Source organism: Schistocerca piceifrons, chromosome 3 (assembly GCF_021461385.2).
Source record: "Schistocerca piceifrons isolate TAMUIC-IGC-003096 chromosome 3, iqSchPice1.1, whole genome shotgun sequence".
Classification (NCBI taxonomy): domain Eukaryota; kingdom Metazoa; phylum Arthropoda; class Insecta; order Orthoptera; family Acrididae; genus Schistocerca; species Schistocerca piceifrons.
Genome location: NC_060140.1, coordinates 620091263 through 620117887, shown reverse-complemented (window position 1 = coordinate 620117887; position 26625 = coordinate 620091263). Strand labels below are relative to the sequence as shown.

At 41.8% G+C, this 26625-nt stretch overlaps 1 protein-coding gene across 1 annotated transcript in view; it reads left to right on the top strand.

Moving 5' to 3' along the window:
* LOC124788900 (juvenile hormone esterase-like) overlaps positions 1 to 26625 on the top strand; it is a 151073-nt gene that overhangs the window by 44946 nt on the left and 79502 nt on the right. Inside the window, exon 4 of the mRNA XM_047256182.1 lies at positions 13527 to 13712. Within this exon, the coding sequence (XP_047112138.1) occupies positions 13527 to 13712 (186 nt within the window). The remainder of the gene's footprint in view (positions 1 to 13526; positions 13713 to 26625) is intronic.

Below are 26625 nucleotides of genomic sequence, written 5' to 3'. Positions count from 1 at the left end.
AACTAACATATACATCAGTGTTACAGGAATTATGACATAAGTAAATACATAAAAGATCAGAATAACTTTTGAAACATCAACTTTACCTATGAGCATTAAAACAAAACAGAATAAATAATGTCTAAGCATATTTACAAGGTAAATAACATATTATTAATGCCAATTATATTTGAGGATAACAGTATTCCTCATCATAGTGAATGTAGCTTAGTATTAGAAGGAAAAAAATTCTATGAAACTACACAGAGACAGGAAGAAAACAAATACACAAGGGTACACAAACACATAGTGGGATAACACAAAAGGAAAGGACAGGGTTTGTTTTACTGCAGTATTTTGCATGGAGATCTCCCTTGGTTCATCATTATTCCCAAAAGTCCTATCTATACCTGCTTTCTGTACTTTTTTTCGTATAACTTCTCAATGCATTTCTTCCAATACATTGCAACTCATTCTCTTATATAGTCTACCCCCTCTTAAGCTAACTTAAATCTACTGAGCTCAGATGCTAAACTAAGGGACGAGGCAATGCAGCAGCACAAAACAATTAGACAAACAGCAATGACAAAAAAATTCAAATTTGCAAAGCAAGCAGCGTTATAGAAATTAGCAAAGCAATTGCAATATTACAACTAATATAAGGCAATGCACAGCAAACAAGAAAAATAAATCAGTAGTAAACTAGCTTAACAGAGTAATACAAAGTGAAATTCAGTAACACTATGCCTGGCAAACAGCAGCAGCAAATGAAATAACTTATATCTAAACATGACATAGCTCAAGCAGAAAAAAATATTACACTACAGACAATAATGCAGACAAGGGAAATGTATATTCACATCTTAATATCTATGTCATTAAAGTGGTGCACCACAACTTATTCTACAAAATAAATTACCAAATACTTGAAAAGAAAGTTATGAATGCATTTCCTGTGAAGGTAAATGTCTTTTTGTGCTCCCTCATTTTTTTGAAAAAATTATTATTTACTCGATCTGTAGACAGAAAATATTTATATTAGTACATCTATAAAATTTTATTTTAACCAATGCTGCAGTGCAGCTAGAAACTAGATATTAAACAAAATGAGCAATCTCTCAACTAGAAAGACAATGGATGTAAAATGTTTCTCATTTCATTAGGCATTTTAGTAAATATCATAAATTAAGCGCTCCACAGAGTAATCATATGTTTTCAAGTTCGAGCGTGTCGTATTTGCGATGCTTTCTACAAAGGAATGTCAATAGCGAGGATAATGGCCTCCTTTTTTTTTGCACCTAATGGCTTTCTTTTGTCAGACGTCTACCTCTCAGCTGGGCGCCCAGAACGCATTACATCAAGGTCACTTACCTTTCTCACTGAAATATTTACGACAGCAGTTTCTGCTACAGTGGCAGTCTTATATAAAAAAAATTCCACAGGTTGAGAATTTGCGTTACGAATGTGTAGAAAATAAAATCCTATAAATATAACAGTGTCCAAAACATTTTCGCCAGCATAGTGATACATGCACGCATTTACATACATTTCATAACTCTTAAAGTACGATTCTTGGTTTCCAACAACCTTTTTCACAAACCAGAGTCCCTAACCACAACTCATTATTCCTTACCTTATTATACATATACATATACATCGACACTTCTTCAATATTTCATCATGAGAAATACGTAGCATAATAAACATTCCTCAACAACATAATACACATCGTCGTCGTAATAACAGCATCATAACACCTCAGTCAAATCTCAAAATCGTCGTAGCTTCCTCCAATAATTTCAAAACCTAAAAAAAAATTCTCTGCTCATGTCAAAAGTGTCATCTACCTCAAACGTACTTTAAAAATCGTGATACCATACCAAATATATCATTCAAAGCTTTCATAGTATCACAATGGTTCCGAAAAAATATGAACAGTTCACAAAGTACAGACAAAATACAATTTCATAAGTGTGAAGTTATCCAACGGTGTAATTACGTAAACATTTGTCACTGCCGTAGTAAAAAAGTTTGTCTCTCTCAGTTAAATGATCAGATAGCTGTGTAATTATCTGTTAGAGAAATACGGTACCGATGTGTAAAGTTGTGTAAGCAAATACCATATTAGCTAGGGCTCCTTGTGCTTGCCAAACACATGATACACAAAGTAAGCAGGTACCCCCCTGAGGATTAATGTAATTATACCCTCAGGTGTTACAGATTACAGCAATGGAATGAAATACATCACGGAAAACCCTTCTATCATTGTACTTCAAATATCTTAAAAAATACATGTTTTAAGTGCGAAATTAATCACTCAAATACGTGTCCTGTAGTGCTAAATGTGCGTCTTGCTGTAAGATAATCTCTGTGGAAGTGTCGTAGTTATCGTCCTCCGAAAGCTAAGTTCTGCAGAAGCCAATGTACTTACCTCATGATACACCAAATTTCAAGTAAACCAAAATGTTGCATTAAAATCTCATTAGCATTTCTGGTAAATGCTCTAAGTATGTGAGCCTTATAGTCATTACGTAATTGTGCAACTAACAAGCAAGAATGTACACACACAATAACACTGTGACGTCTGTTCACTATAACAATGCATTTGTAATTTCTGTTTAAAAATGATCCCTAGGTTCTAGACTGGATATTTAACTTCAAACATTGTTGCATGTTAACAGTTTCTTAAGTCTGACACAGCATACTAGAAATGTGAAGTGAAAAGTTTTATACCAAAGACTAAGTTAAAAAGCAGATTATCTCTCAATAAATAGTTTTACATGTGAAATGTGGTGTAAACCTTTACTCTTCCTAGTACGCAGAGTTTCAACTTCAACGCAATTATCATGTGGTATACGTCGGATTCTGTATGGTCCATTGTAAACTAGAAAGAATTTGTGACTCAAGTGTTTCTTCTTATGTGACAATGAATGAGCTTTAATGAGAACTTTCTGACCAATATATAATTTCTTTGCATTTGCTTTACCGTGTAGTTTTCTCCTTTTGTCTGTTGCAGATTTTATATTTATAATAGCCAAATCAATTATGTCTTTGTGTCGAAGTTTACGTGTATTCGGGAAAGGTACAAGCTCTCTGATTCTGTTCGGTGGTTCTTCATTCTTTAGTACAAGAGTAGGTGGTAAAGCAATGGAGTCGTGAGGCATTTCATTCAGCACGTTTTGAAATAAGTGTAAATATCTGTCCCAATGCTGATGCTTTCTGTGACAATAAAGTCTGCAAAGCTTATTGATTTCTTTCATAATCCGTTCAGACGAGTTACAATGTGGTGAATACAATGAAATAAAAACAGGTTTGATTTTATGATTCCGTGACCAAACACCAGATCTGAATTGCGGTCCGTTATCTGAAATGACTTTAGCAACGTGGCCAACTTCACGTAAGAAATTTTTAACAAAGGTGTTGGATACAGAACGTCCAGTGGCTTTACGTAACGGAGTGAAAGAAACAAATTTTGAAGTAAGTTCAACAGCGACTAGAACGTACGAAAATCCATTAGATGTTCTGACAAGCGGTCCCAAGAGATCAACAGCAGCAAATTCTTTTAATTTAGAAGGAATAATAGGAAACAACGGAGCACGATGTGAGTCAGTAGATGGTTTCGCCTTTTGACAAAGTTTACAAATAGACAAGACTCTTCGAATTCTCTTTTCCATATTGTTAAAATAACAAGTCGTTCGAAGAATATGATAACATTTTCGTGGACCAAAATGTGCGTAGCTGAAATGAATGTACCAAATGAGCTTATTAACAAAATCGTCTGGAATGCAAAGTACCCATAGCTTGTCATCAACAGTGCAGCGTTTGAAGAGTATGTTGTTTCTAACCAGGTAATAATGCCTAATCTGTGTGTGTGTCTTTTCATGCCATGTGCTCTTGATGTCTTTCCAAATCGGATCTTTATCTTGTTCATGAGCAATGTCCTTTAAAGATGTGGGGATGAAGTTTTCAAAGGCGACTTTCTGAATGTAAAGAATACTGAAATTTTTCTCGAGGTTGCCTTCTGTGTTACTTTTCTCAAGCCCAGCCGGTGCGCGTGACAGTGCGTCCGCAACAATGTTCTCCTTGCCGGTAATGTAGACTATTGTGAAGCGGAATTCTTGCAGAAACAATGCCCAACGTTTTAACCTGTCATGATTTAATTTTGAAGACATAAGAAATTGTAATGCATGATGATCACTGTATACTTTTACGTGCTTACCAGAAAGAAAGAAACGGAATTTGTTAAATGCCCAAACGATAGCTAAAGCTTCTAATTCAGTAACGGAATAATTTTTTTCAGATTTTGTTAGCTCTCGGCTAGCAAAAGCAATGGTTTTCTGAACAGTAGTGTCATTTTCTATGGCTTCTTGAAATAAATGGGCACCAAGACCGACTTTAGAAGAATCCGTGCTAAGGCAGAAATCTTGTGACAGATCTGGATGAGCTAGTATTGGCGCGTTAAGTAACGATTCTTTCAAAGAATTGAATTCCAACTGTGATTGTTCGTCTCAGTTCCAAATAGTATTTATTCCAGTGAGAGAACAAAGTTTTGGTGTAACAAGAATTTGCATATTCAGAAAACGACGGTAAAAATTTACGAGACCTAGAAAACTGCGGACTTGTCTTCTTGTGGATGGAACTGGAATGGCTCTGATTGCTTCTAACTTTTCAGGATCCGGCTGAATGCCTTCAGAAGAAATAATATGTCCCAAAAACCTCACCTTTGACCTACCGAACTCAGACTTTTCCAAGTTAACTGTAATTCCAGATTCTGCAAAAATACGTAACAGACTGTTGAGGATGTGATTATGTTGTTCCCATCAAGCTTCCGCTATTAGAATATCGTCCACATATAAGGTGATGTGACGTTTTAAGAACTCAGGTAATATGGAATTTAGCCCGCGAATGAATGCTGCTGAAGAAATGTTCAAACCAAAAGGAAGTTTCCGAAACTGATAACAAACGCCGAAACAAAGGAAAGCTGTGTATTTTCTACATTCTGGATGAAGTTCGATCTGATAAAAGCTGGATCTGAGATCAATAGAAGACAACACTTTTACACCATTAAAATTTTGAAGAAGTTCTTCCAACGTTTGCGGCCTGTCTGTTTCAGGAATGATGATAGTATTGATTTGTCTCGAATCTAAGACAAGCCTGATCGATCCATTTTTCTTCTCGACAACATGTAATGGATTGTTGTATGAGCTTACTGCAGGCTCAATAATGCCCTCATTAAGCATAGATTGTATTTCTGTTCTAACACGGTCTCTATAATGTGCTGGAATTACGTATGGTCTAACGCAAAATTTAGTATGCTCACGAACACGAAATTGGTATTGAAATCCCTTGATTGTTCCTGTTTTGTGAGTAAAAACTGTGGAATGTGCTTGTAAAATGTCAAAAAGGTCCTGCCTATCAATGTCATTACAGTTCTCAATTGTTTGAATTTTATTTTGAATTAACTCATTAGTATCAAATATGTCGTCGATATCATCCCTGTCAGTACTTGCAGAGTGATTGTTAGTGTCTAGTTCCGTAGAAAACTCCGACCTGTTGTCTAACAGAAGGTAAAGCCGATTAATTTCCTCGTCATGGTTTGAGAGCCAATCTTCAAATTTCAAAGCTACTGACTTACCTTCTTTCTCTAAACTTATTTCAGCATCGTGAAAGCTTAAGATTGCTTTGTATTCATTCAGAAAGTCTACTCCCAGTATCATTTCCGTCGACAATAATGGAACAATAAGAAAGTTCATAGAGAAGCTGTGGCTTTGACAAAAGAATTCTAAATTGGTTTGTTGGCGTACATCTACACTTTTTCCAAAGATTGCACCTTGTAATTTAATCTTAAGTAACGGAAGTGTGGGGCAATCGTTCGATATGTTGCATTTTCTAAAAGTTGTTTCACTAATTACTGAAATGGGACTACCAGAGTCAAGTACTGCCGTAAATTTTACATCATTTACAGTAATGTGAATCACAGGATATGCAATGTTGTTATTTTTTACGTCGTGTTCCTGGAGTAAGATGTCCCTAATGTCTTCCATTTTTACGTAATTACTAGCTACGGCAGCTGCGTCGTCAGTTTCATAAGTACGTTTTGTGGCTGCCAGCGGTATGAGTCATTGCCTATTGTGTCTTTGTTGGCGCGCGTCGTTATTGGGATTTGGAGACCTAACTTCTACAAATTCACCTTGTCGAGAGGGCTCTGCTCTGTTTGATTTCCGCCAGTTCTGATGCAATTCAGGTCTGTCGTTACGATCATATCGTCTGTCGTCATGTCGGTAGATTCCATAGTTTCTTTCTTGTCGGTCACGTGGTGGAGAATTTCTCCCTGAATCGTAACTGCGCGCTGGACCGTTGCGTCTAAAGTTATTCTGTCTCCCTTGATAATAATTATTTTGGTTCCCAAATTGCCTGTTTCTCTGATTGTCTCTGTGATAGTCATTACCGCGGAGACGTGATCTTTCCCTGTAATTATTACTATTCTGCCAACGGTTGTCATACGGGTGGTGTCTGTTTTGGTCACGATATGTGTTGTGAGAATAGCCTTGTTGTGTCCAGTTATTATTTCTTTCATCGCGGAATTGTGACAGATGTGACCTGTAATTGTTGTGCTCCTGTTTTCGCGTTCCGCGATTGTCAGTGTCAATTTCCAGTTCTTGTAACAGTCCCTGAAAAGCTTCAATGTCGTCTTTGCAACGTCCTGCTAAAATAATATGTCGTAAATGTTCAGGCAATTTGAGTAAGCAAATGCGGATGAGTTCTGAGGGGCTGTATGGGTTTGAAAGATACTGATTCTTATGCAACATGTCTTCAAAATATTTGACAAGACTGGAAAATTCAGAATGTTCAAAGTGTTTCATCATCATGATGCTATGTTTTACTCGGTCTTGTGTAGCTTGAGACCAATATGCTGAGAGGAAGGCATGGTAAAATTCTCCTTCATTGTCACAATCGTGAATGACCGATTGCATTCTTACAGCTGGTTCATTCTCTAAATAGCCACACATAAATTCTAATCTGTGTTCTAACGACCAGTTGGGAGGAAAACAATGAGAGAATTGATGGAGCCATGCTTGTGGATGAATGTCGTTGGCAGAATTCTTAAACGTTTTGAATTTACGTGTAGTAATGAACAGCTTACAGTCAAAATCATCAAGTTGGCGAGTCGCATGTCGGTCATTGTTACATCGTGTCGGCGGTTCCATCTCAAAATTCGGTGCACATTGCCAAGTTCTTTCATAACTTCCGAAATGCCCTGTGTTATTATTTTGTGGCTTTTCCGTATTTCTAAGTTCCTCTTCCCGTGTTGGAGCGCGAGTATCCTCTGAAATATGAAATTTTTGTATTACTTGTGCCAACTGATCTTGAACTTCCCGGATTTCTCTTTTGTATTGCGTATTAATTTGATTCTGATCTTGTTTGAATTTCTTAATTTGTTCATACTCTTCTGTGTCAGTGATGGCTACAGGTCTTGTGTCATTCAGATCATCATCTACCTTTGCAGATAAGTTAGTGAACTGATCTGAAAGTTCGGCTACTTTATCCGATAATGAAATTATTTCCTCTGTGTGTTTTTCTGAACCAAGTTTCAGAGTGTCCATTTGTGTTGCAATCGTATCTACTGTGTCCTTTAAGTTTTCTTGAGTTTTTGCAAGTTGCGTAACTGAATCGGTAGATGCAACTGAGTCAATTTTAGCTTGCAAGGTGTGATTTTCATGAACAATAGTTTGCAGTTCTTTTATGGCTGCTTCGTGATTCTGTAATACATTTTCATGACGCGAAAAAATAGGTTGGAAGTGCTCACAAATTTGTGTTTTTACGTCATTACAGACTTTTTGACATTTCGATTCGACTTTATGTAACTCAGTAGTTAAATCTTCACGTGTTTGTTCAAGTGTGGTGTCTAACTTTTGAAGATTTTGTTCCATTGTGTCTAACTGTTGCTGTGTTTGTCTCTGGTGTTGTTCCATTGTGTCTAACTTTTGAAGATTTTGTTCCATTGTGTCTAACTTTTGAAGATTTTGTTCCATTGTGTCTAACTTTTGTAGCTTTTGCTGTGTTTGACTCTGATTTTGTTGCATTGTGTCTAACTGTTGCTGTGTTTGTCTCTGATTTTGTTTCATTTGTTGCATTAATTGCAATAATAATGTATTAGTGTCTGGAATCTGTTCCTCTATGCTTTTCGGCAGTGCCTTTGCACCGGCAACATTCACATTTTGACAAGCAGAAAATGTGTCTTGACTTATTTGAGAAAACGGTGAGGACCCAAAACCTGAATCTACAGTATATGCGAAATTGTTTCCTGTCATTTCGGATTCCTGAGGCGAGCTGTTGCCGACCGATCGATCGATAATGCTTCCCTGTTCACTAATTGTTTCACTGTGTACACCATTATTTGCAACCCGCTCCATTTCCCTATGCACAATTACCAAATTACTACTTTGAACATTAGTTAATTCATTACTCTGCGGCGCTAACACACTGCTTTCTTCTTCACTGTCATTTCTCAGTTTACTTTGGAGCCTAGTATTACGTTTTTCACACGCCATAATTGTCACAATATTTCACACGATAACACAGAAAAGCACAATTTGAAGAGCAAAATAAAATAACATAGCAATGGAAATAATGTCTACTTAATTGCAAGCGCAGCTGCGAAATACTTGGTGCAAATCTACATGCATGCCACAACTGTTTTACTCTACAACAATGAAAAACTACAACTAAAATGGACATTCTCTCTATAATTACGCGCTGGCAATAAACAAAAGCTACACTAATTACACAAACTACAAGAAATAAATCAGAATATTCCAGTGAGGTATCCTCGGCTAAGGGTCGACATATGAAACGTCCCCTTTGAACAATTAAACACGACTGTGCTTTTACTGATACACAATATTTTTAGCGCAACGCAATCTGATTTTCAAAAATCCCTACAAAAGAATGGCCCTGACTAACATTAACCTATACCTTTCACAAATCACTTACCTCACAAAAATCTTCGTTACTGGAACTACTGCAATACAGTGAGCGCCACTACTGCCAGCTAAAACAAAGATTCAAACTATGGAAGGCACTAACTACTGATAGGCATAGTTAGCAAATGAAAGATTTTAATAGAGAACAAACAATGTATTTACCTTAATAGTGTTGAAAAATTATAATATACATAACAGATCATGACATCCAGTCTTAGAAATTTCCAAACTCCGCCATCTCTCTCCCCACATCCACCACTGCTGGCGGCTCACCTCCAACTGCGCAACGCTACGCGCTGTTCACATCCAGCTGCCACTGCCCAACACTACAATGGCAGACAACAGTGCAAACTAGCCACAGACTGCACACAGCACAGCCAGTGATTTTCATACAGAGCGCTACGTAACGTTGCCAATAAGAAAACATAAACAGCCTACTTACAGAGTGTATCTCGGAACGAGCTTCATATTTGCTCAGTCAGGAGTTCCAATGGGAGAGGATGAATAAGGTATAGAGGTGCACAGAAAGTGGAAATGAATGCAGTGGCGCAGCAGGATATCTAAATTGATGATTATTGTTAATGATATAGGGTCTTACCACTGGGTTACTGTTAAAGTGAAGAAGAAGAAGAGATGACAAATGGCTGATTTGATACAGGAAGCGAATTTGAGAATATAGACGGATGCGTGGAATGTCAGATCCCTTAATCGGGCAGGTAGGTTAGAAAATTTAAAAAGGGAAATGGATAGGTTAAAGTTAGATATAGTGAGAATTAGTCAGGTTCGGTGGCAGGAGGAACAAGACTTTTGGTCAGGTGAATACAGGGTTATAAATACAAAATCAAATAGGGGTAATGCAGGAGTAGGTTTAATAATGCATAAAAAAATAGGAGTGCGGGCAAGCTACTTCAAACAGCATGATGAACGTATTATAGTGGGCAAGATAGACACGAAGCCAGTGCCAACTACAGTAGTACAAGTTTATATGCCAACTGGCTCTGCAGATGACGAAGAAATGGATGAAATGTATGATGAAATAAAAGATATTATTCAGATACTGAAGGGTGATGAAAATTTAATATTCATGGGTGACTGGAATTCGGTAGTAGAAAAAGGGAGAGAAGGAAACGTACGAGTAGTAGGTGAATATGGATTGGGGCTAAGAAATGGAAGAGGAAGCCGTCTGTTAGAATTTTGCACAGAGAATAACTTAATCATAGCTAACACTTGGTTCAAGAATCATAAAAGAAGGTTGTACACATGGAAGAATCCTGGAGATACTAAAAGGTATCAGATAGATTATATAATGGTAAGACAGAGATTTAGGAACCAGATTTTAAATTGTAAGACATTTCCAGAGGCAGATGTGGACTCTGACCACAATCTATTGGTTACGAACTGTAGATTAAAACTGAAGAAACTACAAAAAGGTGCTAATTTAAGGAGAAGGGACCTACATAAACTGACTAAACCAGAGGTTGTACAGAGTTTCAGGGAGAGCATAAGGGAACAATTGACAGGAATGGGGGAAAGAAATACAGTAGAAGACGAATGGGTAGCTATGAGGGACGAAGTAGTGAAGGCAGCAGAGGATCAAGTAGGTAAAAAGACGAGGGCTAGTAGAAATGCTTGGGTAACAGAAGAAATATTGAATTTAATTGATGAAAGGAGAAAATATAAAAATGCAGTAAATGAAGCAGGCAAAAAGGAATACAAACGTCTCAAAAATGAGATCGACAGGAAGTGCAAAATGGCTAAGCAGGGATGGCTAGAGGACAAATGTAAGGATGTGGAGGCTTATCTCACTAGGGGTAAGATAGATACAGCCTACGGGAAAATTAAAGAGACCTTTGGAGAAAAGAGAGCCACTTGTAAGAATATCAAGAGCTCAGATGGAAACCCAGTTGTAAGCAAAGAAGGGTAAGCAGAAAGGTGGAAGGAGTATATAGAGGGTCTATACAAGGGCGATGTACTTGAGGACAATATTATGGAAATGGAAGAGGATGTAGATGAAGATGAAATGGGAAATACGATACTGCGTGAAGAGTTTGACAGAGCGCTGAAAGACCTGAGTCGAAACAAGGCCCCCGGAGTAGACAACGTACCATTAGAACTACTGACGGCCTTGGGAGAGCCAGTCCTGACAAAACTCTACCATCCGGTGAACAAGATGTACGAGACAGGCGAAATACCCTCAGACGTCAAGAAGAATATAATAATTCCAATCCCAAAGAAAGCACGTGTTGACAGATGTGAAAATTACCGAACTATCAGTTTAATAAGTCACAGCTGCAAAATACTAACACGAATTATTTACAGACGAATGGAAAAACTGGTAGAAGCCGACCTCGGGGAAGGTCAGTTTGAATTCCGTAGAATTGTTGGAACATGTGAGGCAATACTGACCTTACGACTTATCTTGGAAGAAAGATTAAGGAAAGGCAAACCTACGTTTCTAGCATTTGTAGACTTAGAGAAAGCTTTTGACAATGTTGACTGGAATATTCTCTTTCAAATTCTAAAGGTGGCAGGGGTAAAATGCAGGGAGCGAAAGGCTATTTACAATTTGTGCAGAAACCAGATGGCAGTTACAAGGGTCGAGGGACATGAAAGGGAAGCAGTGGCTGGGAAGGGAGTGAGACAGGGTTGTAGCCTCTCCCCGATGTTATTCAATCTGTATATTGAGCAAGCAGTAAAGGAAACAAAAGAAAAATTTTGAGTGGGTATTAAAATCCAGGGAGAAGAAATAAAAACTTTGAGGTTCGCCGATGGCATTGTAATTCTGTCAGAGACAGCAAAGGACTTGGAAGAGGAGTTGAATGGAATGGACAGTGTCTTGAAAGGAGGATAAAAGATGAACATCAACAAAAGCAAAACAAGGAGAATGGAATGTAGTCGAATGAAGTCGGGTGATGCTGAGGGTATTAGATTAGGAAATGAGACACTTAAAGTAGTAAAGGAGTTTTGCTATTTGGGAACAAAATAACTGATGATAGTCGAAGTAGAGAGGATATAAAATGTAGACTGGCAATGGCAAGGAAAGCATTTCTGAAGAAGAGAAATTTGTTAACATCGGGTATAGATTTAAGTGTCTGGAAGTCGTTTCTGAAAGTATTTGTATGGAGTATAGCCATGTATGGAAGTGAAACATGGACAATAAATAGTTTGGACAAGAAGAGAATATAAGCTTTCAAAATGTGGTGCTACAGAAGAATGTTGAAGATTAGGTGGGCAGATCACATAACTAATGAGGAGGTATTGAATAGGATTGGGGAGAAGAGAAGTTTGTGGCACAACTTGACTAGAAGAAGGGATCGGTTGGTAGGACATGTCCTGAGGCATCAAGGGGTCACAAATTTAGCATTGGAGGGCAGCGTGGAGGGTAAAAATCGTAGAGGGAGACCAAGAGATGAATACACTAAGCAGATTCAGAAGGATGTAGGTTGCAGTAGGTACTGGGAGGTGAAGGAGCTTGCACAGGATAGATTAGCATGGAGAGCTGCATCAAACCAGTCTCAGGACTGAAGACCACAACGACAACAACAGACGGATGCAGAATGAAAGGCGGAATGCAAGTCTTTCTGGGATGTCAAGGAAAAAGTAGAAATTATAAGAGATGGAGACCGAGAAAGATGGCATAAGTTATGATTGGGAGGATAAGGAATGCATGAATGAAGATAGCTGTAGAAGGATGCAGGTCCTAGGGGAAGTCTGTCAGTTGTTTTAGTAGTTTTCCGGCTTTACGTCGGATGTTAAGGAGGTGTGTACTCCACCTTAGTTTTCTGTGAAATGTTAGTCATAAATACTCGACTGTGGTAGCGTGAGAAGTCATTTTAACTTTTTTTTACAATATTAAATTTAAAAGTAACGTAACATGCCCCGTCTCCTAACATAGTGTGAAGCAGAGCTGGCCGCGGACAGGGGGCCGATCTTCGGCCACTGTTCTTTAAAAAAAATGAGATAAATATACGACAATTTAGGAAGTAAAATACAGATAGTTATGTTCGTAAAAAATGATGATGGTGAAGTGATGTACATTGAAAATTATAGTGATTATGACGTGTTGTAGGCTCATGGTAACTGGGAGTATGGTGTGGGCTATGGGGACTTTTGGAGAGGATTCTGGACGAAGAAGGATGAGGGGCGCCATTGTGGGAAAGGAACTGTCAGTTGGGATGCAGATGTTGGGATAGGAACAGGATGCCAGATGAGCAAGGAAAGGGTGGGTTAGAGCCTTCATTTGGGGTGGGTTTGGTTAGAAGGTAGGATAGAAGTTGGGGATCTTTTGGGTATATTAGTACGGGATGGTTGACGGTGTTGTAGGTGTAGATAGTAGTAGGGTGATTTACTCATCGTATTTGGACTGTTAGTATTTTTAGTCTATTCCGGTTTTCCTTCTGGGTGGTTAGTTGTTAATAGTTCTATTCTATTCGGGTCTTTCCTATGGATGTTTACTAAGAGGCGCTGTTAGTGTTTAACTAGGGTGACTAGATAGTCGCGAATGTGAGGTGACTGTTTTGGGGGCCAGATCATTTTAACCTTATCAACCTGTATTTGTTTAAGGCTTTCTAAATACTGGCGACGAGAACGCTCCAGGAAATTATGGCCTCAAGGACCAGGTGGCGGCGCTCAAGTGGGTCAAAGACAACGTTGAAGCCTTTGGTGGCGATCCCAACAGCGTGACGATCTTTGGGGAGAGTGCTGGGGGCGCTAGCGTGCACTATCTCATGCATTCTCCCCTCACCAGAGGTAAGTATAAACAGTGGTCCACTCTGTTCTCTCCAGGACAGTGTCAGTCGACCACTAGTAACTGATTTCTCTGATGATAAGATGTAGCCAGTATTTGCTTTCCAGCCGTGCTTTTGCGCCAACCAGTTAGGTCTGGTGAACGCTCTAGTTGGCCTGATTCTGTATTATTTTGGCGAGATTTGTGAGCGAGATAGCTGTATGCTGTAAGCAGTACAAAGCTGGAAATAATAGGAGACGTTTTCGCAACACGACGGGTCCAGTTATAGGAACTGAATGTAATAAGCGGATGCATACAATTTACTTATTACATGGAATATTACTTGTCTTAGTGAAGTTATACATATTTTGATGTGTTGTTGTTGTTATTGTTTCTTTAGGGTGCTAAACAGCTGAGGTCCTAAGCACCCGTGTTATTATTTGAAATGGTCAATTACCGATTCAATTTAAAGTCGACCTACTTACAGCCTAATCGATTGGAGTAGAGGAATAGCTGAAAACGATCACTTCCCCTTACAGGTGTTTGCCGAAGCGGTTGATCATTAAACTTCCTTCGCCATGCTACTACGACGAATAAAAAGTAAACGTGCTCTAGCTCGTACTGCATCTGCTAAAATATCTCATAATTCAGATGGAAAACATACATTAAAACGTAAACGGATATAAAATCGGTGTTGGGACAGAAAATGGCGCACTGTCAATAGTTGGTAGTAATAAGCACACAGTGGTGGGAGGGGGGGGGGGGGTCTCCACTTAGCAAATGATCAAATGATGACAACTGAAACGGCAGTGCCCAATATGCAGCCTAGCTAAAAGTATCTCCTCGCAACAAAAGGGACGACAGGAAGGTGTCTGAGCCGTTGGGAGATATTAAATTCCTGGAGTTTGTCCAATAGAGAGAAAACTGGTGTTCATGATAGTGACACAATCTGCGGAAACACAAAGATCATCTGAAGGGCCAGAAAAGCTGAAAGCCTAGGTAATCGTATTCAAGCCTTGGCAGGAGTATCGACAGCTTCATTTCCCGACACTCTGACGTGACCAGCGTCCCACATGAACATGACGTTGACTCCATTGTCAGTCAGCGAGTGGAGGCATTCTTAGGTTCTTGATGCCTAATTCCATTTGGAACCGTATACACCACGACTGTATTGTTGTCAATATAATTTGGATAAATGGCAGCATTGGTCGTAAAGACTGAAATCCTTTATTGTACAGATCGATTTCGGCGACTGTGTGACCATCTTCAGTGCAAACTTCGGAGCCTTGTACACCCATATTATTGGCGTAAAATTTTCGAATAGTTTGCACTGAATACGGTCACACAGTGACCGAAACCGACCTGTAAAATAATCGATTTCAGTGTTGCCATTTACCCAGACTATATTGATTGTTAGATTCGTTATACTAAGTTGTGGTATGTATATAAGCACACAGAAGCTCTGGAGGGCACTAATTGCTGAATGACTGAGAAGATGAAACGTCTACGTTATTTGATTCTGAAATAGTTGAGTAAAACTGAACATACTGAGCCTACTTTCTCTTTACTTTTTCTTATCATGCCAGCACTGACCCTTAATATTCTAGCGCAACGCAATCTGACTGCTCAAAAAATTACAACCTGACTTCAAATAATTAATTCGAAAGAATGGCCCTTACTAAAAAGAAATCTTAACAATAACCTATACATTTCATTAAGCACCTACCTCAGAAAAATCTTGATTACGCGAACTACTGCAATACAGCGAGCGTCAATACTGCCAGCTAAATAAAAGATTCTAACTGCTACAGCCACTAACTACTAATAGGCATGTGGTTAATAAAGGAAAGATTTTGCTGCATGCCAAATAATGTATTGTTTACCTTAATAATGTCACATCCAGTTCAAACACGAATATAAATCGTCATTGACATCCAGTACAAAGATATATAATCACGAATAATTTTCACTCTCCCAGTCGGATACTTCCAGATCGTTAGCCTTCGCTAACACTTCAGACCTCTTCCATCCATCAATGCTATCTTCTCATATCTAACATCAATCACTGCTGGCTGTTCACCTCCAACTGACCAACAGTACTTCCATCACTGCTGGCGACTAACATTCAACGGCCCAATACTAATGGCGATTAACTTCCAACAACGAGTCCAACCAGCCACAGAGTCTCTTACAAAGAAAGCCCAGTCAGAGATCCGATGCAAAGCGCTACAAAGCGCTGCCAACACAGAAGCAGCCCACTTACAAGTGATTCGGAACAGAAAATACAATTGAGAAGCCTTTGTCTCGGATGTACTGGGTGGCCTGATGGAGAGTGAAAAGATCTCCAGTAAAAATCGGGCACAGTTCTAGAAGCCGGTATCTAAAATGTTTGTTGCCATTGACAAAGATGGATCCGACACCACGGTCGGTCTTAGACCCATTAGTGTAGACGAAGACGCTGTCATCAAGTTGCTTGCTTATAGTGATAGGTCGAATCTGGAGTTGTGTTCCTGGGAAGCGAACTAAGCCCGAGATGAACGTGGAGCTCTGCACGAAGCCAAGGTGGTGATGTTCTCTCACCCATCGGAAAGCTGGCAGGTAACGTAAGGTTAAGTTACCGAAGCAGTATACGAGAGCGAACTCCCGGAGACAACCAAGAAGTTGCGCTTACATCGTACTCACGCATGGAATGGATGGTAGGACGCGCTTACATCGTACTCACGCATGGAATGGATGGTAGGACATAGAGGATCGCCGCACGCTTAACTGCTGAAGAGAACGTCACGCAGGTATGACAGCGGTAGTTTGTGTAGTCTTTCACTATCGGGCTACTGTAAAAACGTCCAGTGGGCAAACTAATGCCTCGATGGTGGATTGTGTTGAGATGTGTAAAACAGACGGATGTGTAGTTGAGTAATCGAGACACCCATAGCCCATTTTTGATCGGACAAGGGAATGGTATAGCGGAGGAGGATTTTAGAATCCGCTCCCCATGAAGTACCTTTTAAGACACGGAGGATATTGATCCTCCAGCAGCTATCTTAGACCTTCTCAAATAAAAAAAAAAAAAAACACGTTTACAGTCTTGAATTTCAGCAGAAAATTGTTCATATTGTGGGTTAACAGGGTGACGAGCTAATCAGCTGCAGGACGGCGCTTACGAAACTCACAGAGTGTATTTGTTAGGAAGCCAGCATTCCAGCCAACCGTTGATCATGAGTTCCATCACCTTGCAGACACTGCTGGTAAGAGAAATTGGGCGGTAACTGGACGGACGATGTTTGTCCATGCAAGGCTTGCATATGGGGATTACAGTGGCTTCACACCAAAGTCTGCGAAACGCACCGTCCGTCCAAGCGTGATTGTAGGTACAAAGAAGAAAGTACTTTCCGTCAAGAGATAGGTGTTGCAACATCTGAATGTGAATATCGTCCGGTCCTGGAGCGGAGGATCGTGGCGAGGTGAGAGCAAGTTCGAGCTTCATCACGGTAAAAGCGATATGTAGCATTTGCAATTCTGAGAGGAGAAAGGTATCTCCTGAGCCTCCTCCACTCGTAGGAGGTAGAAAGATGGGATGGTAATGGCCGAAGCTTGAGATAACTGCAAAGTATCGACCGAAGGAGTTGGAAATATCGATATGGGTCGACAATGGCATCGTTCGCTGTAGTCAGGTCAGGAATCTGGAGGTACATTGTTTCCAGAAATCCAATGTAGGTTATCCCAAACAACAGAAGAGTGAGTGAAACGGTTAAAAGAATTAGTAAAAAAGATCCAAGCAGTTTTCCTGCTATCTCTGATAACATGATGACGCTTTGGGTGCAAGTTTTTGTAACGAATACAGTTCTCCTTCTTGGGATGGCGGCCGGCCGGTGTGGCCGAGCGGTTCTAGGCGCTTCAGTTTGGAACCGCGCGACCGCTACGGTCGCAGGTTCGAATCCTGCCTCGGGCATGGATGTGTGTGATGTCCTTAGATTAGTTAGGTTTAAGTAGTTCTAAGTTCTATGGGACTGATGACCTCAGATGTTAAGTCCCATAGTGCCCAGAGCCATTTGAACCATTTGGGATGGCGTTCAAGAAGAGGCACTCCTCACTCCACAAGGGGAATGGGACACGTCACGGTAGGGAAGATGTTCGGGGGAAGGAACACACTGCAGCAGTAAGGATAACATTCGTAAGGTACTCTACCTGATCGTCACTGCTGTGGGAATGTTCGCCGAAAGTTGTCAGTGAAAATTAGAGAGTCCAGTTACCTTTAGAAAGCTGCCAGTTGGTCTTGTATACAGATGGGACATCAGTTACCAGACGAATTACACACGGAAAATGGTCGATCGAGTATGCTTCTGAAAGGACAGACCACTCTAAACGCTGGGCAAGCTGTGCATTACAGAACGAGAAATCTAGGTGCGAGGAAGTATTTGTCGAACCTGAAAGGAATGTGAGTCAGTACTAATAGAACTGAGAGTAAGTTGGATGAGAATATCTGCCAAGATAGCCCCAAATGTGGCGACGGGCACTGAAGTTGCCGAGTAGCAAAAAGGATTGAGGGAGCTGAACGGTAATCTGCAGCATCTTTTCCCTGGTGACATCAGATGATGGGGAGATGTAGATATTATAAAGTGAAAAGTTATAATTGAGGAGAGAAATACGGAGGGTAACGCCATGTAATTGGGTCTTCAATGAAGTGGTTTGGCTATGGATGTCGTCCTGAATGAGCATCATGACTCCCCTGTGAGCTGGACTTCCTTTCTCAAAAGGAAGGCTGAAACGTGGTGGAGTGAAGTGTAAAAGATTAAAGTACTCTTCTGGTCGTAATTTCCTTTCTTGTCGGCATAAAACAACTGGGCATTGTGATCGCAATAGCACCTGTAAGTCCTCCCTGTGTGATCTGATACTACGAATGTACCATTGGAGGTCATATTATATGACAGCAGATATATCTCTTATAAGGGGTAATTACTTCAGCAGGTCGATAGTACCGTATTTTGGCTGTGTATTATTGCCGACACGGTCGCTCAGTGTGTGCGGTCAGTGAGGCGCTAGCCCTCTGTAATAAAAAAAAAAAAACTGAGTAAAGGAAACAACAATCAACTTCAACGGATGTCCTGTTACGTCCGCCCAGACCAAATTCAACGAACGATACAGGAAAAGAAGAAAAAAATGACGTAGCATCTTTGATTACAATCAAAACTTTTTGGTCCCGGGTTCGAATCCCGCCACTGCTTAAATTTTGATTAATAATCAGCATTGGCGACCGAAGACTTCTGGCATAAGAAGTCACCCTAACGGAGGAAGAATCAGCAGTGATCAACGGCATGAGGATGCAGAAGGCAATGGAAGCCACTGCATTAAAGACACGTAACATGTATCCACAGGACATGTGGCCTGTGATTGAAAACTGTCATGGTGATCTCTCCATTGGCAAAAGATTCTGGAATAGTCCGACATTCGGGTCTGCGGGAGAGGGCTGCCAAGGGGGACGTGACGATGAGAAAATTATTATATAATCAACGAAAGGATAAAGTTCTACGGATCGGGGCGTGGATGGTCAGAAGCTATAACGTGGTAGGGAAACTAGAAAATCAGAAAAGGGAAATGCAAAGGCTCAATCTAGATATAGTGGATGGTCAGAACCTAGAACGTGATAGGGAAACTAGAAAATCAGAAAAGGGAAATGCAAAGGCTCAATCTAGATATACACTGCTGGAAATGGAAAAAAGAACACATTGACACCGGTGTGTCAGACCCACCATACTTGCTCCGGACACTGCGAGAGGGCTGTACAAGCAATGATCACACGCACGGCACAGCGGACACACCAGGAACCGCGGTGTTGGCCGTCGAATGGCGCTAGCTGCGCAGCATTTGTGCACCGCCGCCGTCAGTGTCAGCCAGTTTGCCATGGCATACGGAGCTCCATCGCAGTCTTTAACACTGGTAGCATGTCGCGACAGCGTGGACGTGAACCGTATGTGCAGTTGACGGACTTTGAGCGAGGGCGTATAGTGGGCATGCGGGAGGCCGGGTGGACGTACCGCCGAATTGCTCAACACGTGGGGCGTGAGGTCTCCACAGTACATCGATGTTGTCGCCAGTGGTCGGCGGAAGGTGCACGTGCCCGTCGACCTGGGACCGGACCGCAGCGACGCACGGATGCACGCCAAGACCGTAGGATCCTACGCAGTGCCGTAGGGGACCGCACCGCCACTTCCCAGCAAATTAGGGACACTGTTGCTCCTGGGGTATCGGCGAGGACCATTCGCAACCGTCTCCATGAAGCTGGGCTACGGTCCCGCACACCGTTAGGCCGTCTTCCGCTCACGCCCCAACATCGTGCAGCCCGCCTCCAGTGGTGTCGCGACAGGCGTGAATGGAGGGACGAATGGAGACGTGTCGTCTTCAGCGATGAGAGTCGCTTCTGCCTTGATGCCAATGATGGTCGTATGCGTGTTTGGCGCCGTGCAGGTGAGCGCCACAATCAGGACTGCATACGACCGAGGCACACAGGGCCAACACCCGGCATCATGGTGTGGGGAGCGATCTCCTACACTGGCCGTACACCGCTGGTGATCGTCGAGGGGACACTGAATAGTGCACGGTACATCCAAACCGTCATCGAACCCATCGTTCTACCATTCCTAGACCGGCAAGGGAACTTGCTGTTCCAACAGGACAATGCACGTCCGCATGTATCCCGTGCCACCCAACGTGCTCTAGAAGGTGTAAGTCAACTACCCTGGCCAGCAAGATCTCCGGATCTGTCCCCCATTGAGCATGTTTGGGACTGGATGAAGCGTCATCTCATGCGGTCTGCACGTCCAGCACGAACGCTGGTCCAACTGAGGCGCCAGGTGGAAATGGCATGGCAAGCCTTTCCACAGGACTACATCCAGCATCTCTACGATCGTCTCCATGGGAGAATAGCAGCCTGCATTGCTGCGAAAGGTGGATATACACTGTACTAGTGCCGACATTGTGCATGCTCTGTTGCCTGTGTCTATGTGCCTGTGGTTCTGTCAGTGTGATCATGTGATGTATCTGACCCCAGGAATGTGTCAATAAAGTTTCCCCTTCCTGGGACAATGAATTCACGGTGTTCTTATTTCAATTTCCAGGAGTGTAGTAGGGGTCAGTGAAGTGAAATGGAAACAAGACAAGAATTTGTGGTCAGAGGAGTATAGTGTAATATCAACTGCGGCAGAAAATGGTACAACAAGAGTAGGATTCGTTATGAATAGGAAGGTAGGGGAGAGAGTGTGTTACTGTGAACAGTTCAGTGATAGGGTTGTTCTTATCAGAGTCGATAGCAAAGCAACACCAACAACGATAGTTCAGGTACATATGCCGACGTCGCAAGCTGAAGATGAAGAGATAGAGAAAGCATATGAGGATGTTGAGAGGGGAATACAGTACGTAAAGGGAGACGAAAATCGAATAGTCATGGGAGACTGGAATGCAGTTACAGGGGAAGGAGTAGAAGAAAAGGTTACTGGAGAGTATGGGTTTGGGATAAGGAATGAGGAGAAGAAAGACTAATTGAGTTCTGTAACAAGTTATAGATAGTAATAGCGAATACTCTGTTCAAGGAACACAAGAGGAGGAGATATACTTGGAAAAAGACCGGGTGATATGGGAAGATTTCAGTTAGAGATTCCGAAATCAGATACTGGATTGTAATGCTTACCCAGGTGCAGATATAGACTAAGATCACAATATAGTAGTGATGAAGAGTAGGCTGACATTAGTCAGGAAGAATCAATACTCAAAGAAGTGGGTTGCAGAAGTACTCAGAAATGACGAGATACGGTTGAAGTTCTCTAAGGCTATAGATGCAGCAATAAGGAAAAGCTCAGTAGGCACTACAGTTGAAAAGGAGTTGACATCTCTAAAACGGGGAATCCACAGAAGCTGGAAAGAAAAACATAGGCACAAAGAAAGTAACTGTGAAGAAACCATGGGCAACAGAAAAAATATTTCCTTTGATTGATGAAAGGACGAAGTACAAATGTGTTCGAGGAAACTCAGGAATATAAAAATACAAGTCGTTGAGGAATGAAATAAATACACTACTGGCCATTAAAATTGCTACACCACGAAGATGACGTGCTACAGACGCTAAATTTAACCGACAGGAAGAAGATGCTGTGATATGCAAATGATTAGCTTTTCAGAGCATTCACACAAGGTTGGCGCCGGTGGCGACACCTACAACGTGCTGACATGAAGAAAGTTTCCAACCGATTTCTCATAAACAAACAGCAGATGACCAGCGTTGCCTGGTGAAATGTTGTTGTGATACCTCGTGTAAGGAGGAGAAATGCGTACCATCACGTTTCCGACTTTGATAAAGGTCGGATTGTAGCCTATCGCGATTGCGGTTTATCGTATCGCGACATTTCTGCTCGCGTCGGTCGAGATCCAGTGACTGTTAGCAGAATATGGAATTGATGGGTTCAGGAGGGTAATACGGAACGCCGTGCTGGATCCCAACGGCCTCGTATCACTAGCAGTCGAGATGACAGGCATCTTATCCGCATGGCTGTAACGGATCGTGCAGCCACGTCTCGATCCCCGAGTCAACAGATGCGGACGTTTGCAAGACAACAACCATCTGCACGAACAGTTGGACGACGTTTGCAGCAGCATGGACTATCAGCTCGGAGACCATGGCTGCGGTTACCCTTGACGCTGTATCACAGACAGGAGCGCCTGCGATGGTGTACTCAACGACGAACCTGGGTGCACGAATGGCAAAACGTCATTTTTTCGGATGAATCCATGTTCTGTTTACAGCATCATGATGGTCGCATCCGTGTTTAGCGTCATCCCGGTGAATTCACATTGGAAGAGTGTATCCGTCATCACCATGGTGAGGTATCACCCGGCTTGATGGTATGGGGTGCCATTGGTTACACGTCTCGGTCACCTCTTGTTCGCACTGACGGCACTTTGAACAGTGGACGTTACATTTTAGATGTGTTACGACCCGTGGCTCTACTCTTCATTCGATCACTGCGAAACTCTACATTTCAGCAGGACAATGCACGACCGCATGTTGCAGGTCCTGTACGGCCCTTTCTGCATACAGAATATGTTCGACTGCTGCCCTGGCCAGCACATTATCCAGATTTCTCACCAATTGAAAACGTCTGGTCAATGGTGGCCAAGCAACTGGCTCGTCACAATACGCCAGTCACTACTCTTGATGAACTGTGGTATCGTGTTGAAGCTGCATGGGCAGCTGTACCTGTGCACGCCATCCAAGCTCTGTCTGACTCAATGCCCAGGCGTATCAAGGCCGTTGTTACGGCTTGAGGTGGTTGTTCTGGGTACTAATTTCTCAGGATCTATGCACCCAAATTGCGTGAAAATGTAATCACATGTCAGTTCTAGTATAATATGTTTGTCCAATGAATTCCCGTTTATCATCTGCATTTCTTCTTGATGTAGCAATTTTTATGGACAGTAGTGTAGGAAGTGCAGGGAAGCCAAGACGGAATGGCTGCAGGAAAAATGTGAAGAAATAGAGAAAGTAATAATTGTCGGAAGGACAGACTCAGCATACAGAAGTCAAAACAACCTTTCGTAACATTAAAAGCAAGTGTGGTAACATTAAGAGTGCAACGGGAATTCCACTGCTACATGCAGAGGAGAGAGCGGGTAAGTGGAAAGAATACATTGAAAGCCTATATGACGGGGAAGTTTTGTATGACGCGATATAAGAGAAAACAGGAGAGGATTTCGAAGAGATAGGGGATCCAGTATTATAATCAGCATTTAAACGATATTTGGAGGACTTAAGATCAAATTAAGGCAGAAGGGATAGATTACTTTCCATCGGAATTTCTAAAATCACTGGGGGAAGTGGCAACAAAATGATTATTCACGTTGGTATGTAGAATGTGTGAGTCTGGCGACATAGCATCCGACTTTCGGAAAAATATCATAGACACAATTCCGAAGACTGCAAGAGCTGACAAGTGCGAGAATTATCTCACAATCAGCTTAACAGCTCATGAATCCGAGTTGCTGACGAGAATAATATACAGAAGAATGGAAAAGAAAATTGAGGATGTGCTAGATGACGATCAGTTTGGCTTTAGGAAAGATAAAGGCACTAGAGAAGCAATTCTGACATTGCGGTTGATAATGAAAGCAAGACTAAAGAAAAATCAAGACATAAGATTTGTCGACCTGGAAAAAGCATTCGACAGTGTAAAATGGTGCAAGATGATCGAAATTCTGTGAAACATTGAGTAAGCTATAGGGTGATACGGGGAGTATACAATATATACAAGAGCCAAGAGGGAATAATAAGAGTGGTCGACCAAGAACGAAGTGCTTGGACTAAAAAGTGTGTCAGACAGGGATGCAGTATTTGCCCCTGCTTTTCAATCTGTACATCGAAAAAGCAATGATGGAAATAAAAGAAGGTTCAGAAGTGGAATTAAAATTCAAGGCGAAAGGGTATCAATCATATGATTCGCTGATGACATTGCTATCCTGAGTGAAAGTGAAGGAGAATTACATGATCTGCTGAATGGAATGAACAATCTAATGAGTACGGAATATGGATTGAGAGTAAATCGAAGACAGACAAAAGTAATGAGAAGCAGCAGAAATAAGAACAGCGAGAAACTTAGCATCAGGACTGATGGTCATAGAAATAGATGAAGTTAAAGAATTCAGCTACCTAGGCAGTGAAATAACTAATGACGGATGGAGCAAGGAGAACATCAAAAGCAGACTAGCAATGGCAAAAAGGGCATTCCTGGCTAAGTGAAGTATGAAACATAGGCCTTAATTTGAGGAAGAAATTTCTGAGACCGTACGTCTGGAGTACAGCATTGTATGGTAGTGAAACATGGACTGTGGGGAAACCGGAACAGAAGAGAATCGAAGCACTTGAGATGTCGTGCTACAGACGAATGTTGAAAATTAGGTGGGCTGATAAGGTAAGGAATGAGGAGGTTCTGCACAGAATCGGAGAGGATAGGAATATGTGGAAAACACTGATAAGGAGAAGGGACAGGATGATAGGACATCTGTTAAGACATGAGGGGATGACTTCCGTGGTACTAGAGGGAACTCAAGAGGGCAAAAACTGAGAGGAAAACAGAGTTTTACTTTACATACAGCAAATAATTGAGGACGTAGGTTGCAAGTGCTTCTCTGAGATCAAGAGGTTGGCTCAGCAGAGGAGTTCGTGGCGGGCCGCATCAAACCAGTCAGAAGATTGATGACACCGAAAAAAAAAATGCTACAGGGTTCTGAGGATGGAAGATGCTGTTCCATTATTTCTTCAGACGTTCCATTATGTTGCTTGGGTCGGTCAGCTGACTCCAGGGTAGAGAACTGGTTCGTGATTCACACTGGTGCAATGGAGGTGGGCCAGAAGTAGGTGTCGCATATTGTCGCTGTTGTACAGGATCTCCGAGCTGGGGAAGGGGAATAACGTTTGTCTTCTTAGCACCTTTGCGTTTGTCAGACGTGGGCTCAGACGCTTGCTGACTTGAGGTGCACAAAAATTCATTTTATGAGTACGTATTTTTAAATTTCCCTTCTTCTGATTGCATACAAGTGACACCACTGGTATGGGAGATGGTTTTTTGGTGTTTTGAGCAACTGTAGTGGGCGGAGGTGAGGACGCCACCTAACCATTAGGCGATTTCACAACCCTACCACTAAACTGGAGTCACAAGTCTGAGTGGTCATATCTTTCGTGGGTCGTGATGTAGCAATAACGATACTGTAACTACAGGATAGTGATATGTAAGGCTTTCGACTAGCTAATATCTTGCGAGCAACATTGGGGGATACCTTTTCTTTCACCCGAATCTCCTGACCGGCTCGCTCATTGAGGTACACAGGGCATTCGCAGGATGAAGTGGCATGGCTTCCAGTACTGTTGATGCAGTGGGGACAAGGAGATGGACAATCTCCCTCATGAACATCGTTGCAGCAAGTTACACATTTGGCTGCGCTTTTACAGGACGTGCCAGTATGGTTATGATGCGGACGTTGAGAGTAAAGCACTAGGTGCAGTATGTACCGTTTGACGTTGATGACTTCACAGCTCATACATAGCTCATTCGATCAAATGTTAAGAAAAGGCTGTGGTTATGCACTAATGCTGCGTCAACTCTCTTCATAACCCAATGGACTGTTGTCATACCCTGAATAATATTGTATATCTCCGTCAGTCATACCATCAATCAGACGAGTGTATATGAAACCAGCTGAAGAATTCAGCGTTCGACGAGCCTCTACACGAACAGAGTACCCATGGAGGAGCATAGCTTTAAGTAGTTTTCTGGACTTGAAAGGCATGGTATGCTTCAAAGAAGGAAAATTCTAATGCGTAGGCGAGCCGTTTCTGGGACAAATTGGCCCCCCCCCCCTTGGCCTCCTAGGACATCACTCACCCCACACCCCCATCCCCCTTCCTGGAAATGCCGAGAAATGTTGGTGCAAAAAAGTCAATTGGCCAACTCCACTAACCTAACTTCCCCCTTCCCTCCCTCCTCACCCACACCACTCCTATGACTTCGCTCCTGGACATGGTGGGAAAAGGTTCATTGAGATAGCCTAACTTGTGTAAATGGTGGGAAATGGTAATTCTGTGCTACAGAGGAAGGAGGGCTACTACGTTTATTTATTTATTTAGAGCTCAATTGGGCTACCTCCAGTAATCTAATTTAGAGACATGCAGACACTAACTGAGCTAGTTCGCACTACATTCACCAGAGGGCGCTGTTGGCCTCCACCCTCTTCCTCCCACTCCTCCAACTCCCACACTCCTCTACTTGTGTGGAAGCTTCAGCCCTTGCCGAGCTCTTAGATAGGATGACACAAGTCTTTGTGATGTGTTCAGTGGAGGAGATGTTGGTCCACAATACTGCCGTCAGAGCTTGCTTGACACTATCCTACAGTCACCTC